Source organism: Crocuta crocuta, unplaced genomic scaffold (genome assembly GCF_008692635.1).
Source record: "Crocuta crocuta isolate KB4526 unplaced genomic scaffold, BGI_CrCroc_1.0 scaffold95, whole genome shotgun sequence".
Lineage (NCBI taxonomy): Eukaryota > Metazoa > Chordata > Mammalia > Carnivora > Hyaenidae > Crocuta > Crocuta crocuta.
The window spans coordinates 7,786,238-7,803,062 of record NW_027530971.1 but is presented as its reverse complement, the minus strand read 5'-3'; the positions used below and the strand labels follow the sequence as shown (position 1 = coordinate 7,803,062).

The 16,825-nt window shown below is 50.9% G+C and overlaps 1 protein-coding gene across 1 annotated transcript in view; it reads right to left on the bottom strand.

Annotated features, from left to right (window-relative positions):
• The window catches only part of ZNF618 (zinc finger protein 618), a 145,545-nt gene that overhangs the window by 3,747 nt on the left and 124,973 nt on the right, over window positions 1-16,825 (bottom strand). Inside the window, exons 16-18 of the mRNA XM_077769769.1 lie at window positions 15,194-15,433; window positions 11,729-11,812; window positions 8,668-8,745 (exon numbers count right to left, since the gene is read on the bottom strand). Coding sequence (XP_077625895.1) covers window positions 8,668-8,745; window positions 11,729-11,812; window positions 15,194-15,433 — 402 coding nt within the window. The remainder of the gene's footprint in view (window positions 1-8,667; window positions 8,746-11,728; window positions 11,813-15,193; window positions 15,434-16,825) is intronic.

The following is a 16,825-nucleotide window of genomic DNA, read 5'->3' as shown; positions in this document are numbered from 1 at the left end:
TTTCCATGATCACCGTTCTACTATGAACTCACCTGCCTGATCGGATATTCTAATACTGTGTCTCTGTGCTTTTGTTGTTGTTATGAGTTTATTTCCCCAGAACACCATGTTACAGGTAGAATGACAAATCTGAGGACATGAATGGGTCAGTGACACTTGTTCAAGGTTGCCGAACACCTTCCATTCTTCTCGATTAAAGGCATCAGGCCTCGGAGGCCAAGGCCACAACTTTCATTCCTAGAGAAGGAGGCTTCCCCAATATCTACACGTTCAGCCCTTCAGGGCTAATTAGGAAACGCCAGGCCATCTACTGGAAGGAGCATCTTACTATCACTAGGGCAGGTGGGTGTGAGGATGGTAATAACAAGGGGAAAATGCAAAATGAAAAGAAAGATCTCATCACAGTTTTGTGCCCATTATTTATATATGCATTTTATTTTATTATTATTTCTTAAATTATTTTGATGTTTTCTTTTATTTATTCCTGAGACAGAGAGACAGCATGAGCAGGGGAGGGTCAGAGGGGGAGGGTCAGAGAGAGAGAGGGAGTCACAGAATCTGAAGCAGGCTCCAGGCTCTGAGCTAGCTGTCAGCACAGAGCCTGACACGGGGCTCGAACCCACGAACTGTGAGATCATGACCTGAGCCGAAGTTGGATGCTTAACCAACTGAGCCACCCAGGCGCCCCTGTATATGCATTTTAGACTTGCGAGTCAGATAACAAGCAAATCTATGCATCAAAAATAGACAGGGTGGGGACTCTGACTTCCACCCATTAAGGATGGCCTGTTGTGGTGGCTGGTCATCAGAGCTGCAAGCAACTGTGAATCCTGATACCACTGCCTTCAGACAGGTAATCCGGAAAAAGAGTCACAACTGTAAGCAACAGTGTGGCCCAGCCTGGCTGCACGCAGTTTCCAAGCTGCGGCACGGCGACCGGGGACTGGCCCAGAGCCTAGTGGTCTTGTGGATTTGAAGAGGCAGAAGTCAATGTTTAGGAAGGCCCAAGGGAGCTAGAATTTACAGGGAAAAGTACCAGAGAGGAAGAAGTTACGTACAGAAAGCTCTGGAGACCTTCTGCCGGGCTCCCTGGAGTCTGCTCAGGACTCACCTGCCCACGCACAGGGTCAAGTTCCGGAAGACCACGGAAAGAATCACCAGAAAGCAGGGAGGGCGGGGGAGAAGGAAAAGAAATCACATTCTCTTAACCAGAAAGGAGACCTCAATGCATAAGGAATAATGAGGGTCCCCTCCGTATGGGGCAAAATTAACCACAGATTAATGGCTACACAGATTAGGACCTACCCTAATACATTTTAAGAGTCGCCTCCGAAGTACCATGGTGGTCCTAAGTCACCAAACTGTAAACCACAAGTTCAGTGCTTCTTCAAAACCTAATGCCTAACGATATAAAAACTCACAATGTCAATTATCCAATAAAAAAGTATCAAGCATTTAAAATAGAAGGAAAATATGACCTTTCACAAGGAGAAAAACCAATCAATAGAAGCAGAGCCACAAAGGACAGAGATGATGGAATCGTCCAATGAGGAGCTGACGGCAGTAGGTGTAAATCTCAGAACCGCGCTCAAAGTCAGGAAGGGAAACACGAACACCGTCAGGAGAGCAATGGAAGATGTGCAAACCCCAAACAAAAACTAACCAACTCAAGTCGAACTTGTAGATATAAAAATAAACTGTATGGTTAAAAAACATAGAACATGAGATCAGGGCGCCTATGAGGCTCAGGTCATGATCTCGTGGTTCTTAAGTTCAAGCCCCACGTCAGGCTCTGTGTTGACAGCTCAGAGCCTGGAGCCTGCTTCAGATTCTGTGTCTCCCTCTCTCTCTGCCCCTCCCCCACTCACACTGTCTTTCTCTCTCTCAAGAATAAACATTAAAAAAAAACATACAGTAAGAAATAAAATATCAGAGAAGAAAGAGCAAGAGAACTACCCAACATGAAAAACAAAAAAGGCAAAAAGGCTTAAAATAAATGAACAGAGCAGACACTATCAGACAGTTTAATATATATATTATATATATGTAATTGGGGTTCCTTTTCTGGGAAAAGGAAAATAGATAAACACAAAATAATGAAACTAAAAGTTGATTCTCTGTAGAAATAAAGAAAATGGGTAAACCTCTAAGCCAAAAAGGTTAATATAAGAAAAAGAGGGCACAAATTATTAGTATCAGGAATGAAAGAAGAGGACATCAATACATATGCTACAGATATTAGAGGCATTAAAATGATTATGAACAAATTTATGCTAATAAATCCGACCACTTAAGTGACACGAACAAATACCGTAAAAGATACAAAATTCTCAAGTTCATTTGAGAAGAAATAGATAACCTGAAATAATCCTGTATCTATCACAGAAATTGAGTGCATAGTTAAAATAACCAGTCACAATAAAAAACCCCATATGGGTTCACTGGAGAATCTGACCAAATATTTAAGGCAAAAGCAATACAAATTCTACACCAATTGTTCCAGAAAAAAGGAAGGAAAAAACATCTTTCAATTCATTCTATGAGGCTGGCATTACCCTGATCCAAAGCTGGAGAAAAACACCGCAGGAGAACTATATATAACCCAGTGTCCCTCATAAACATACACATAAACATCCTTAACCAAATATTGGCAAACTAAACACAATAATATACTTAAAAAATAATATATTATGACTAAGTGGAATTTACCCCAGAAATGTAAGCTGAGGTTAAAAAAAGAAGTCTAATCAGTGCAATTTTCTAAGAGAAAGGGAGAATGGATGCCCGAGTAGCTCAGTCGGTAAAGCGTCTGAATTCAACTCAGGTCATGATCTCACAGTTCATGGGCTCCATGCTGACAGCTTGGAGCCTGGAGCCTGCTTTGGATTCTGTGTCTCCCTCTTTCTCTGCCCCTCCCCTGCTTGCACTCTGTCTCTCTCTCTTCCTCAAAAATAAATAAACTTTAAAAAAGGCAGAGAGAGAGAGAAAGTAAGAAGAAAAAGGACCTCCATGGATATAATTGCACAGTAAAATGTGACTATATTTAATATCCCTTCAGAACACAAACTCTTAGCAAACTGGAAGAGAAAAGGAAACTTCCTGAACCTGATAAAGGAAATCTAAAAAGTAAATAAGTTTGCTGACTTGATAGAAACAAAAAAGATTTTAAGGAAATACTACGAACAATAGCATTCCAACAAATCAAAGAGCCTGTATGAAATAGACAAATTCTTCGAAAGACATAAACTACCCAAAACCAACTTGAGAAATAGAAAATCTGAACAGATCTAGAGAAGAAGCTTGAATTAGTAATCAAAATACTTCCCACAGAAAGAAAGCAAAGTCTAGAGTCAGAAGGCTTTACTGGTGAATTCTAATCATGTGTTAAAGAAACTCTTCACAAATTCTTCCCAAAAATAGAAGAGGAGGGGATGTTTCTCAATTCACTCCGTGAGGCAAATATTATTCTGATACACAAATCAGACAAAGAAATTACAAGGAAAGAAACCACTGGCCACTGTTCCTCATGACTACAGACACACACATCCCCAGTAAAATAGAACAGACCAAACCCAGTAATATATATAACAGATTATTCACCATGAACAAGTGGGATTTAGTTCAGGAATACAAGGTTGTTCAACATACAAAAATCAATCTAATGTGCCATATTAATCCTAACAAAACCCAAAAAAAATCATCATCTCAAAAGATGCAGATAAGGCATTTGACAAATTCTAATACGATAGGTATTTCACGATAAAAACCTTCAGCAAACTAGGAATCGAAGGAACCTTTTCAACCTGACAAAGGGCATCTATGAAAAACCCACTGCTAACATCATACTTAATGGTTAAACACTGAATGCTTTCCCCCTGAGATCAGGAACAAGATGAGAATATCCATTCTCATCCCTTTTATTCAATATGTATTAGAGATTCCAGACAGAGCAAGTAGGAAAAAATAATAATTGAAAGAAGCATCCAGATTAGGAGCCCCTGGGCTGCTCAGTTGGTTGTGTCCAACTTCAGATCAGGTTATGATCTCGCAGTGCGTGAGTTCAAGCAGCACATGGGGCTCACTGCTGTCAGCACAGAGCCCCTTCAGATCCTCTGTTCCCCTCTCTCTGCCCCTTCCCTGTTTATACTCTCTCAAAGTGAAAACAACAAAAACAAAAAACAGCCTCCAGATTAGGATGGAAGAAATAAATATATCTCTATTTGCAGATAACATGATTGTGTACATAAACAACCCTATGGAATCTTCACACACACAAAACTATTAGAATGAGTAAGTTCAGCAAGGTTGCAGGAAAGATCAACATGTATTAAAAAGAAGTCATTTTCTTTCTTTATACTAGCAAATGAGTACCAAAATTAAGAAACGAATTCCATTTTATAATAGCATCTAAAAGAATACAATAGGAATACATTTATAAAAGAAGTGGAAGATTTATACACCGAAAACTAAAAACCACGGTTGAAAGAACTCAAGGACTTAAATTGAAAGGCATCCCATGTTCATAGATTGGAGGATTTAATACTGTCAGAATGACAATGCTCCCCAAACTGATCTAGAGCCAACGCAATCCCTATCAAACTCCCTGCTGGCTTTTTATAGAAATTGACAAGCTGAGCCTAAAATTCCTTCATTCAGGAATGCAAGAGATATGGAAGAGCCAAGACAATCATGAAAAAGAACAAAGGTGGAGAGCTCAAACTTCCTGATTTCCAAACAACTGCAAAGCTGTGTTACTAATCAAGACGGTGTGGTACTGACATAGGACATATGGATGGATGGAACAGAAATCAGATTTCAGAAATAAAACGCTCACACTTAAGGTCAATTGATTTTTGACAAGAGGTGCCAGGACAATTTAATGTGGGAAAGATTAGTCTTTTCAAAAAATGGTGGTGGGGTAACTGGACATCCACTTGCAAAAGAATAAAACTGGACCCCTCCCCTCATACCACACTCAAAAATGAACTCAAAATGAAATAGTCAAAAATTTAAAAGGTAACAGTCTGGTTTCTTAGATAAGACACCAATAGCACACACCATGAAAGAAAAAAATATAGGGGAAGCCTGAGTGGCTCAGTCGGTTAAGCGTCCGACTTCAGCTCAGGTCATGATATCACGGTTCATGAGCTCAAGTCCCGCCTTGGGCTCTGTGCTGACAGCTCAGAGCCTGGAGCCTGCTTTGGATTCTGTGTCCCCCTCTCTCTCTGCCCTTCCCCTGCTCACACTCTTTCTCTCTCTCAAAAATAAACAAACATTAAAAAAAAAAAAAAGAAAAGAAAAAAGAAGTGGACTTGACCAAAGTTTAAAAGTTCTGTGCTTTGAAGGACAACAGCAGGAAAGTAAAAAGACAACCCACAAAATGGGAGAAAATATTTGCAAATCCTTTATCTCTAGAGGTCTTGTATCTAGAATAATGTATAAACAACACTGATAATTCAATAACAAAAAGACAAAAAAATTAAAAATGGGCAAAGGATCTGAATAGGCATTTCTCTAAGGAAGATACTCATTTAAATGGCCCATAAGGACATGACAAGATGTTCAAGGTCGTGAGCAGGAATAGGTGAATCAAAACCACAATGAAATACACACACTAGGATGGCTATAACAAGAAGTCAGATAACAGCAAGTATCTTGAACGGATGTGGAGAAATCAGACCCTCATAGGCTGTTGACAGGCATAGAAAAATGGGAGGGCCCCTTGAGGAAACAGTCTGGCTATTCCAAATTAAACGCTAGTGATCATGTGACCCAGAATTTCCACTCCCAGGTATATACCCAAAAGAGATAAAAACACATGTCCACACAAAAACCTGTACTTGAATGTTCATAGCAGGTTTGTTCGTCATAGCCCCAAACTGGAGATAACTTCGATGCCCGTGAATTGGTGACTGGATAAACGTGTAGCATATTTAACAATGGGGTACTACTCACAAATAAAAAGGGATTACTGATAACGCAGAATATGCATTGTTCTCAAAAGTATGCTAAGTGACAGAAGCCAGACACAACAAACTAAATGCCACATTATTCCATGTATATAAAACTCCAGTAAAAGCAAAACTCTGGCAAAAGGGAGCAGACACTGGTTGGCAGGGCTGGGGTGGGGGAGGAGACTGGCTATAAGGAGGCAGGAGGGAACCCGTGGGGTGGACGGTTAATGAGATACACTTTGATTGATTCAATGACTATCAGTTGTCGAAATGAATGATCAAACCGCACTCTTAAAACCGGTGAATTCCATTACATTTTCATAAATCCAATTTTTAAATGACGGAAAAGAAACCCACTGGAAGAGGAACAACAGTGGTTAAGGTCTGAGTAGTGAGATTACAGCTGATCCTTCATATGCCGACTTCCCTGCAGGTCCTCAGAACGGTTAAGTGTCCAATATGCGTGAAAGTCTTAGAATAAGGTCTGGCATCAAGGAAGAGCTCAAATGACATTAGATATGGGCCAGTGATTATGTTCTGTGAGCCTCAGTTTCTTTATAGTGGGATGATAACGTCCCTCTTGTTCGGGAGATCGGATGAAGTAACCTTTTTGGACACGTAGTAATTGCTCACTAAATGTTAGCGATCTCCGGCATTATTACTGCCAAAACATGCTCTTGAACTGTCACCAGGGGCAAGACACATTTTCCTACGGCACAGAAAAGAAGTTTATTAGGAGGAATTACCCTGTGCCATTCAGCAGCCTCTTAATGAGATTGGTGTTATTCAAGGCTGATCCCCGTTATCAGCGACACTGTGAACTGCACAGATCATGACGCTTAATTTTTCTCTATGGAGTCAATCCTTTAATCCCGACTCAGCCTGGCTGGGATTCAGGCTGGCTTTGCGCTGGATTGCCAGCAAGGTATTCTCTGCCAGCACTGGACCAGAACAAAGCAGCCCAAAGCTCTCCCGAGAAAACAAGTCGGGATGCCTGGGAGACACATGGCCACCGGGCACAGCCTTGATTTGCATTCTAATGGCCTCCACCCAACTGCCTGAGGAATGGGGAAGCAGGGACACCCAGACTCTTCCCTGATCAGCCTGAGCTTCCAGAAGCTGGCGGGGGGGCAGGTGGAGGGTCCAGGTTTCAGAAGAATAAGCGGACGCTGGACTGTTAACTGGTTCGCACAGGGTCAGGTCTGAATGCCTTCAGCTGGCACTCAAGACCTTCCATGGCCAAGGACGGTTGATGGCAAAGGCACACAGGAGATGTGAGACACTGAAGACTTCTGGGAAGGCAGCAGGAGATCACAGGCTTGCATGCCCTTGTTTTTGTGATGCAGAAGGCTCAGAGAGGGGGATGAGTTTCCAGCTTGGGCCATGTGGCAACGCGGCACACCAGAGCTCGTGGCTCACGGGTCTGCGCTGCCAATCCAGCTGTCTGCTTTTACAGGAGTTCATCAGAGATAAGGAACAGCTCCCCCCACCGGAGAGCACGCGAGTGAGCGCCTGGGGTCAGCACACACCCAACGAAGAAGTGAAGAAATGAATGACTGCAAAAAATGAGGAGAGGCCTCACTAAGGGAACAGCCCCTAGCCTACACGTGAGTCCAGTCCTGCGTCCCTCTGCGCAGGTCAGGCCAGACCTGGAAGACTGTACGAAAGATTTGCAAACCGAAGAGAAATGCAAGCAGTGGTAAATAACCGCAGAAACAGCAGTGGCTACCATGACTGCAGCGTCGTATGTGTCAGGCACTTTTCTCTCATCAGCTCCAGTGCCTCCGGAGGAGCGCCCTGACAGAGGGCGGCAAGGACAGCTAGCTGCCTCCCCAGGTTCAAGTGTCCCTTTGCACAGTGGCGGGCTGTCCCTGGACAGTGGCTCTGGGCATGCTCTCGCCTCCAGAATCTGAGCACACAGGACATGTGTCACTTGGGATCCAAAGCGGTAAAGGAGGAAGTGCTTCTCTCCCTGCTGCCCACTCCGAGAGAGAGAGAGGCTCTGAGGAGCCCGGGGAGGACGGAGCCATGTGAAGAAGGAGCTTCGCTTCTGTCCCCGAATCGCTGTGTGTCAAGGCCACCCCACCAGGCCACTTACGTCAGGCTGTGATGTGACCCGGGAAGTAAATGTGTTAAACCACTGAGAATCTCCCTAGGACAGACACCGGAGCAGAAGTGGGGGTGCTCCTGTGAGCCCAGCCCTACAATGGGAGGCCTGGCTTTGAAGGCAGGATGGTTTAGAGGAGGAAGCTAGTCCCACAAACGCAGAAGGCGGCAGAAGAGCTGACAAAAAGGTCACCTAGACACCAAGTCACTAGCCTGCATGTACTTCCTGGACACGTGGCCCGAGGACCCGTCTGTCACAAGTGCCGAGGCCGGCCTGCCTTGGACCTGCAGACCCCGGAATCAGGGTGGGGCCTGTGAACGTGCGCCTTCCCCGCCCTCCGGGGCGCCGGGGCGTGCTGCGTGGGAGCCCCTGCCGTCAAGTCTGGGATGGGGTGAGGCGCACGCACCTCTCCTGCCTCTGCTCGCCTGGACGTCTCTCCCAGCTCCCACCTGGCGTTTAGGCATTCAGGCTCCGTGCAAGAGCTACAGCCTCCAGCAAGCCGCCTCCAGCTCGTGCCCCTCTCTGTGCCCTCGCCTCCCGGGTGCACACCTCCCCTGTGCGCCCCGGGGCCCCGGGGCCCCGAGGGCAGGTCCCGGCTCCCCTTACCTGCATGGGACTGCATGTGCTCCAGCAGGTTGTTGTAGAACTGGAACTGGATCCCGCAGGCGCCGCAGGTGTAGGGCTCTAGGGGCGAGGGGAGAAACGAGGCAGCCGTGTTAGGGGCAGCACCACTGCGCATGCCCTGGAACTGGGAACCCAGACCCACACCGGGGCTGTGCGCCCGGGGCGCTGGGCCCTGTCTGTCCGCCCCGTCGCTACCTAGCAGGGGAGAGGCTCGGTCGGGAGTGGGAGGAGCAATGCCGAGGATAAACAGACTGTCTAATCCAACCAAGCAAACATTTATTGAGTGCTTACTGTGTGCCAGGCACTGTTCTGGGCACTGGGGATGGGGAGCGGGCAACACTGACGGGCCGAGTGGTCTCCTGGGACAGGGACGGCGTCTCACGTGCCCCACAGCCCACCCTCTGCCTGTGGAGGCACAGACGTCGCTGTGAGCAAACGAATATACAAACATATGAATGAAACGAAAACAAGGCGAAGAACACAGAGGGCAGGAGAGGGAGAGGGAAGTGAGTGAGAGAGACAGGTGGAAGGTGGAGAAAGCCACAGAAAGGCAGGAGGAAGCAGGACAGGGTGGGGACTGGGAAGACCGAGCGGGTGGGCGGGAGGGACGGACAGCAGCACACGCAGGAATGGGGCCATGGATCCGGGGGGACCTTGACCTTCCACCTCGGTGTCCCCAGCACTTAAGTCAATGCCTGACACGGGGAAAAGAGGAAGAGGAAAGAAGCGGGGAGAAAGAAGAGTAATGAAGAGATGCACAGGGAGGCTGAGATGGGCTTGGAACGGGTGTCCTAAGGCTGCCCCCTGGGTTCCGGTCAGGGCCGGGGTGGCAGAAGCAGGCTGCCCCTGCTCAGGGCTCCCCACTGTCCAACCCCCCCTCCCATGTGGGGCTGGGCCCTCCTCCTGCCTCTGCTGGCTGCCAGGTCTGGCCAGGGGTGGCCCGAGGGTCAGGCGCTCTGGGGAGGTGTGGGGCGTGCGGCTGGCTGAGTTCGCTCCCTGCCCTGCCTTGCCCTCTCCAGCCCCCCACGGGACCGTCACTTACTCTGTAGGAGAGGGAAAGGATTGGAAATCAGGGGACTTGCAGTTTCTGCAAAAGAGAAACAGTTTAGCTAAGTCTCTTCCTGTCCCGGTGCTCTCCGATTTAACTGTCATTACTTCTGTTCTTAATAAGTAGTAAGCCACCGGGGCTCTCAGACGAGGAGGAGTATGTGAGAGCCGGGCTCACATCCTGGGCTGGTGCTGGGGCACCAGGCAGGGCAAGGTCAGCCAGGGCCATGCCTCGGGGACGCCCTCGGCTCTCAGAAAGTGAGCCCACAGAGCCCTAGTGAGAAAACGTCCATGTGCGGCAGCTGCTGCAGGGCAGGGAGCTGGGAGCTGCTTCTAGGTCCTGGCACTGGACACCGGAGCGGCCGCAAGGAGGGCTGTTTGCTGGAACTTTCCCCTGCTTCCTGGTGTTGTCGGGTGAGCCTCAAATGCAGAGGGCAGTAGGGGAGGGCCAGCGAGACTAGGCCTGGGATCCCAGCACCCGCCCCTCACACACTGGAAATCTGGCTCAATGATCAACCTCTCTTGAGCCTCAGTTTCCTCATCCAGAAAACAGGGGTAACAATTACACTGACCCCTCCCCCCAACCCGGGGCTGTGGTAAGGATGAAAACAGATAAGACACATACAGCTCTGAACGCATGTCAGGCACGTAGTAAGCGCTCAATAAATGCTGGCTGCCAGCCACAGCAATTCACAGTTCAGTCACCCCCAGTTCTGAGGAGCTGTTCTGGAAGACGGAGAGGCAGGGGGTGCAGCCTGACAGCTGAGAAGAGGCTCCCTGGGAGATGGGGGCTCCAGTCCTGGCTCTACCTCTTCCTGGGTGTCTTGGGCAAGTCACTCCATTTTAGGGTCACCTCTTGGGAGACTGGAGGACATGTTGCAGGGCATAGTGTTGATATTCTCGCTCCCCCACAGCACGCCCCACCTCCCCCTCCTTGGGGCATCCCACGTATTGCTTGGTTCACTTGAGACCACCACCACCACCACCAGCACACCACGTGAGTGCGTAATCTCTGCGGGGCACTCGCTGACCATCTGCCACCCTGGGGACACGCGCGATTCCTACTTTACAACAGAGGAGACATTAAGAGGCTGGCCCACGTCAACAGCTGGTAGGTGGTACAGCTGGGTCCCCACTCAGGCCCCAGGTCAGAGCTGGAGCTCGCTGTACTATGCAGAAGCCTCCACGGTCTTCTGGGCTCCTGGCTGTTTCATAAAGGCCCAGACTGACAGTCCTCGGTCCCCTGTGCCCCGGTGGTGGCTGGCACGCTGACGGCACAGGCCAACACCTAACCTGCTGAGTTAAACTTCCACTGTGCAGGAAAGCAAGGAGATACGCTGCCTTAATGTAACCACAGTATCAGAATTCTTTTCCCATCCTGCCCTGGCTGTCACTGTGCAGTCCAGCCTGCTGTGCCTTTCTGGGACAGGGGCTGCTTGTGACCANGGGGGGGGAAGGGGCTTGCTGCTCTGCTTTAAGCTGCTCTCGGGAAGCCGCCAGGAGGCGCCAAAGCACCACCGGGAACCTCAGACAAACCTCAGACAAACCCGGGCAGGTCAGGGCCTGAAGGGTACCTTCGGATGGCCTCTGGTCCAAAGTGGGACTCAGGGTCTCTGGCGCTTAGGCTATAGTTCTCTCTAACTGCACCCCCTTTGCCGCTCCTGGAAAGACGTTTGCCCTAAAAACAGAGCAATAGCTCTCTTACTCCACCAGGGCCATGGGAGCCAATGCTGCAGGCTGGGGGGTGGGGGAGGGGGAGACAAAGAGCCACAGTCCCCCGAGATGCCCCTGATGCCCAGAGGGGGGCCCTAGAAGAAAAGGGCCCTTCCCACTTCTGCCTCACCCTGACCCCTTTCTGATCCCCTGCCCCCAGTGTCCTCCCAAGAACGCCAGCTTGTAACACGAAGGGCCCAGCCTGGACCGCCCGCTGCCACCACCGCTGCGGCAGGAGCGGTGGGCGCCACGGCGTGGGACCGCCGTCACAGGGCACACTCACCGCTGGAGTTCTGGGAACTGCTATTTGTCTCTTCGAAGTGGTTTTGTGCTTTGCCTTCTACTCTCCGACTGAACGCGCTTTCTGCTGGGTAGGGACAGGAGAGAGCGAGAGAAAGCGGTGGTGACTGGTTAGCACTGCGCGGTCCAGAGGGAAGGGCGCGGCGGGGGACGTGGAGGCCAGGAACCTCGGAACTGCCCTGGCGCATGGGCTCTATGCTGGGAACCTGCACACTGATGGGCTCAGGGGTCCCAAGCAGACCCCAGCTCCTCAGGCTCACCTGAGTCGTTGCCTGATACTCATCAGGGACCCCCAAGAGATGCCCCCAACATTGCCCAGAGCAGGCATCCTCGGAGAGGAGGTGTGACGGGCAGAGTGGGGGCAGCCCCACACCCCGGGAGCCCAAAGACCAGGTGAGGCCTGGCCAGAGTTCATCCAGGGGAGGGCACTGGCTCCTCGAGTGATTTCTGGGGCAGCTCTGCGTACAGGTGGCACCTCCCCATGTGCTGTCCAGAAACCCAGGAGGGAAGAGATGGGGTCCAACCGGAAGACACACAGCAGTCCAGTCCCCAGCCCCACCCCGGAGACAGAGGATCTGAGCCGCAAGGTAGCTCTGCTTTCCCCGGCTGCTCTCGGCACACCGGGGCTGCTGCATGCTCCAGGGGACAAAGGCTTCTGAGAGCAAGTCACATGGGGACGAGCAGCTGACCCTGTCCCTTCTAAGGGGAAACCACAGAGGCTCTGAGAACGCACCACCAGAAAGAGACCCACTTAGCTCTGTTTGACCCTGTCTTCCCAAGTATATTTAGCCACTGAAGCCCATTTTAAAAATCTCAGGTTCCCCAGAATCCCTCAAAAATGGTGATCCCCGGAACCCACTTTGGGAAATCCCATGGTCACCCAGCCCACCCTGCGTCAGAAGGGCAAGTGCCCAGACTGCGGGGGTCAGGGCTCCCTATGATGATGGGGCAATGGGGAAAGAAGCCACGGGACCCGTCTCCTGAGCCCGATGACACGGGACACAGCCTTCCTTCTGTGGAGGCTGCTGATAACATCCCGAGGGGGACCCACTCTTCAGAAGGGGACTGTAAAATGCCTGGACTGACGGCCCCACAGCAGCCTCCCTCAAGACACCACTTGTAAGTCGGCAAAGACCCTCATTCTCTGTCGGGGGGGTGGGGGGTTCTCATTTACTGAGCACCTGCTATGCGCCAGGCATGGTCCGCACACATTACACCCATGGTCACCCACAGTCGTCCCAACAGCCCTATGCAGCTCACACCGTCATTCCCATGTTACAAGTGAAAAGAAGGGAGGTGAGGTCGTCCAGTGCTGGGGCTGGGTATACTCCTAACCTCTCAGATGGCAGAATAAGGAGAGTTCGTTCCTGGGGCAGATGCGTTCTCTGTACAAAGGTCTGGGGGGTAAGGAAGTGATTCCTTTCTTCACCTTCATCCTTATGCATTCAGTGGTTACCCATCTGTGGAGGAGTTTCATGCAGCCTCACCAACACATCGGGAGAACTTAGCGCAACGGAGGTCACACACTCCTACAATCAGTCCCCTTTACTGCTCAGCCGATACTGCAAATGCAAGTTTTGGCCAGCGATCCTTGCATTGGGACCTCTGGCCTGGAAGCCAGAGGGTGGCATGGTGGTTAAAGTCCCACGCGCAGGCACCCACACACAGGCGGAGCACGGCCTTCTAGCACGGTGAGGGTGAGGACAGCTTCCAGCTCTCACCTGCAGGTTCCTGCTCACAACCTGACCTCCTCTGCCCTCCGCCCTCCACCGCAAGCCTTCAGGTCAGACGAAGGTAGCCAGAGGCAGGTCCCATAGCTTGCTGGACACTTACTCTGAGGCACAGAGGTCTGAGAGCTGCTACAGACCACATGGCCCTTGCAGGCAATTTTCTACAGAAACTGCAGATGTAAAAACTCCCAGCCACAAGGTCAAGAGAAAAGGCGAGATTTAGCTGAAAGCCAGGATCCCATTATTGAGCTGAGCCAATATCTATCATCAATGAGTCCACGATGGCCAGTCTGTTCCCAACCAATTTATGTTTCCAACCAATTCATGACTACTGTTGCAAAAATACAACGGCTATAGGCTTTTCTCAGCACAGTGCCTGGAAAACCATTACCTTCAAGGTCTACTGACTACTTAACTCCTCTTTTGGAAGACTAAGGCACAATAAGCCTATTTGCAAACATTTTTAAGAACCAAATCCTTGCCCCAAATTAGCCTCCTGAACCAAAGAGTAAAGGCAAAGGACAACCACTTGGCTATGTCACTGGTCCAGTCTACTGGTTCACTAAGTTCTTGGTTTGGTCGCTTGTGTATTTAACTGATGGCTTTGGTCCTCTTGAGGGACCCGTAGTCCCAGAAGGACCACGTCATCACTCTACGCTACACCCCACATGTCCTGGTGGGCAGCCCAAGGCTCATTCTACCCAGATACGAATCAGGAGTCCGGAGAACTACCACCCAGCCCCCAGTGAGTCTGACTAAGTTTTCCCGGGAGCGGTGGCTGCTGTGTACCTTTCACTGCCTGTCCACCTTCTGGAGCCAGAGCCCCTTTCTGCATGGACTCCAGAAAACACAGGAGCTCCCATCCGCTGGCTTCCTGCTGGGCTGTGGCCCACGGAGGGGCTTCACAGGTAGTACAGGCAGGGGGAGGCTAAGAGAACAGAGCTTCTAGTCAACCACTCTGCTTTGAGGGGAGCAGCTCTTCCCAGAAAGGAGTTTTTAGACTGGGTTTTTCAGAAAGTTGGGGGATGCAAATTCATGCCAAGAGGGTCCAGGCAGGTGATGCAGATGGATGAACTGGGCTGGATGCAAGACAGACAACAGTGTGGTCACGATGAGAAATGACACCTGCCACGCGGCCACTGTGCTGGGGAGGCAGGAGGGAGTGGTCAGGACTGTGGGATACTGGACAGCATGTGCTCCATTGAAGAGGGGGGCCACTGCGGCTCCGCCCAAAGCCAACTGTTGTCCTCCAGGAAAGTGGGCCCAGACCTTCTGGAGCCAGAGCCCCTTTCTGCATGGACTCGGAAAACACCAGAGGTGGCATCCACTGACTTTTCAATGTCAGCTAGCAATCAAACGTCTTACGGAAAATCTCCTAATGCTCAAACGTTGGCAGTTAATTAAAAAAACAAATTTAACTCCTTAGGCCAGGACTTTGGGAAAAATATTCTTCTGCTTAAAAAAAAAAAAAGTCTGCAACCCATCAGATACAAACCCTCTGATTTAGGGTGAGAAAACCTAGACTCAGAGAGGTTAGGTGGCTCGCCGGGGTGAGAGCCAGCCAGAGGCACAGCTGGGAGGGACCCAGAGCTGTCCCAGAGAGCCACAGGACCTCCACTCGCTCTTGCAAGGGCACAGTGCCCCTGGGCACAGCTGTGACAGGTGGAGAAAAGGGTGGGCGGTGGAGGAGGTGTGAAGGTAACATAGGCCATCGGTACCTGCAGTTGCCTTGCTTGCCGGAGATCCCGAATTTGGAGTGCGGAACGTCTGGGTTTGGGTGGCTGGAGGGGTGCGGTGTAAGAGGGTGGCACATCGGACCACGGAGGCCGGAGCTTTTTTCCCCGACTGGTTCGTCTGGGTCTTCGCTGCCACGAAGCGTGGAGACGGGGAGACCTCTGGATGTGAACACTCAGAGCCCGTGTCTGGATCGTCCGGTGGCTCCCACCCAGGGGCGGTACCTGAGAGGGTCATGCTCTCAGTTCCCGTGGGCCCTCGGAGCTGGCCAAGTGAGTGGCCTCTTGGGCCACAAAACCCCACACTCAAGGGTCAAAACCTCTTCGCCGTCCATAGGGAGTAAAGGCTGTCACTCTTACTCAAAAACCTAAGAAAGTCCAGGATTCTAGAACCTTCCCCAACTTCCCCTCAAGGGAAGCCTGATCACCAGCTAATTCTCAAGAGTTTCCTAGAGGCCACTGACCAGCTCAACGGGAGGTTCACCCATAACCCTGACTCGCCCAGGGTCTCAGTGTCGATAGACACAGTCTATGACCTGCACTTGGGGGACCTGAATTCGTCAGCCTGGACACAAGACCATTTGCTAGGATGTTGGCTCCTAAGTCAAGACGGGCTGGCTCAGAAGTAATGACAGGAAGCAGACAGGCAGGGACATGCTGGAGTTGACTGGTGGGGAGGGGAAGCAGAGGGGCTCATTGTTGCCTCAGGGTTTTAGGGGAAGGGGCTCTGTCGTGTTCCCAGGGCAATGATGGCATTGTTACCTTGGGGACGCTGCTTAAGTGTACGCTGCTGCTTTAACTCAAGTGCGTGCAGCATTTCCCCAGTGGTGTTTGGGGAAGTCTGGGTCACCATTTCCCAGACCCCCTGCCTCCCTCACCTGGAGTATCAGCAGGAGCTGTAGTCACTGAGAACTGGGGGCAGACCCCAAGGTGGTCTCTGGCGGTCCCGGGCTGCCCGCAGTCTGCCCTCGCACCGCCCGGGGCCATTCACTGCCAGGGGCGGCCAAGCCCTGAACCTGGCCACAGCCCCACGTTTAAAACAAACAGGAGCAGGGGCGGTGGGCTTCTCAGCTGCAACTCCTCTTCCAAAGGCAAGAAGGGGACTGGACCAGGCAGCACGGAAAGGGGCTCATACACCTCACAAGGACTGATAACCGGGGGGCTTGTACACCTCACAGGGACTGGTAACATCCTGAGGGAACCAACGTGAGCCAGCCGGAGCACAGAGCTGCCCAAGAAGGCCACTGTCGCCGCCCCCCTGCCTCTGGGGGTGCAGAAGGGATTTCATTACACACCCCTGCTCCCAGGACACTGTCCATCCTGGGCTTCTGCTGCTCCACTCACTGCTTACACAGCCAGAAAGTAAACAGGCAGTTCCTGATCCTCCACTGCCAGCCATGCCTGGCACGGATGAGTAAGGCCAGGCCCAGAGACACAGGAAGCAGGGCTTTACCCAAGGTCACGGCGGAACCCAGTCTCCAGGGCCCTGCTCACCACCCTGAGACCTGGAGACCAGCTCAGAGGACTGAGGCTGCCCCCCTGGAGGGTCACTTCCTCCATTCACAGTGGTGGCCACATGCCGGGAGCTGGGGAACACTCAGCCCTCTAAAGCAGGCC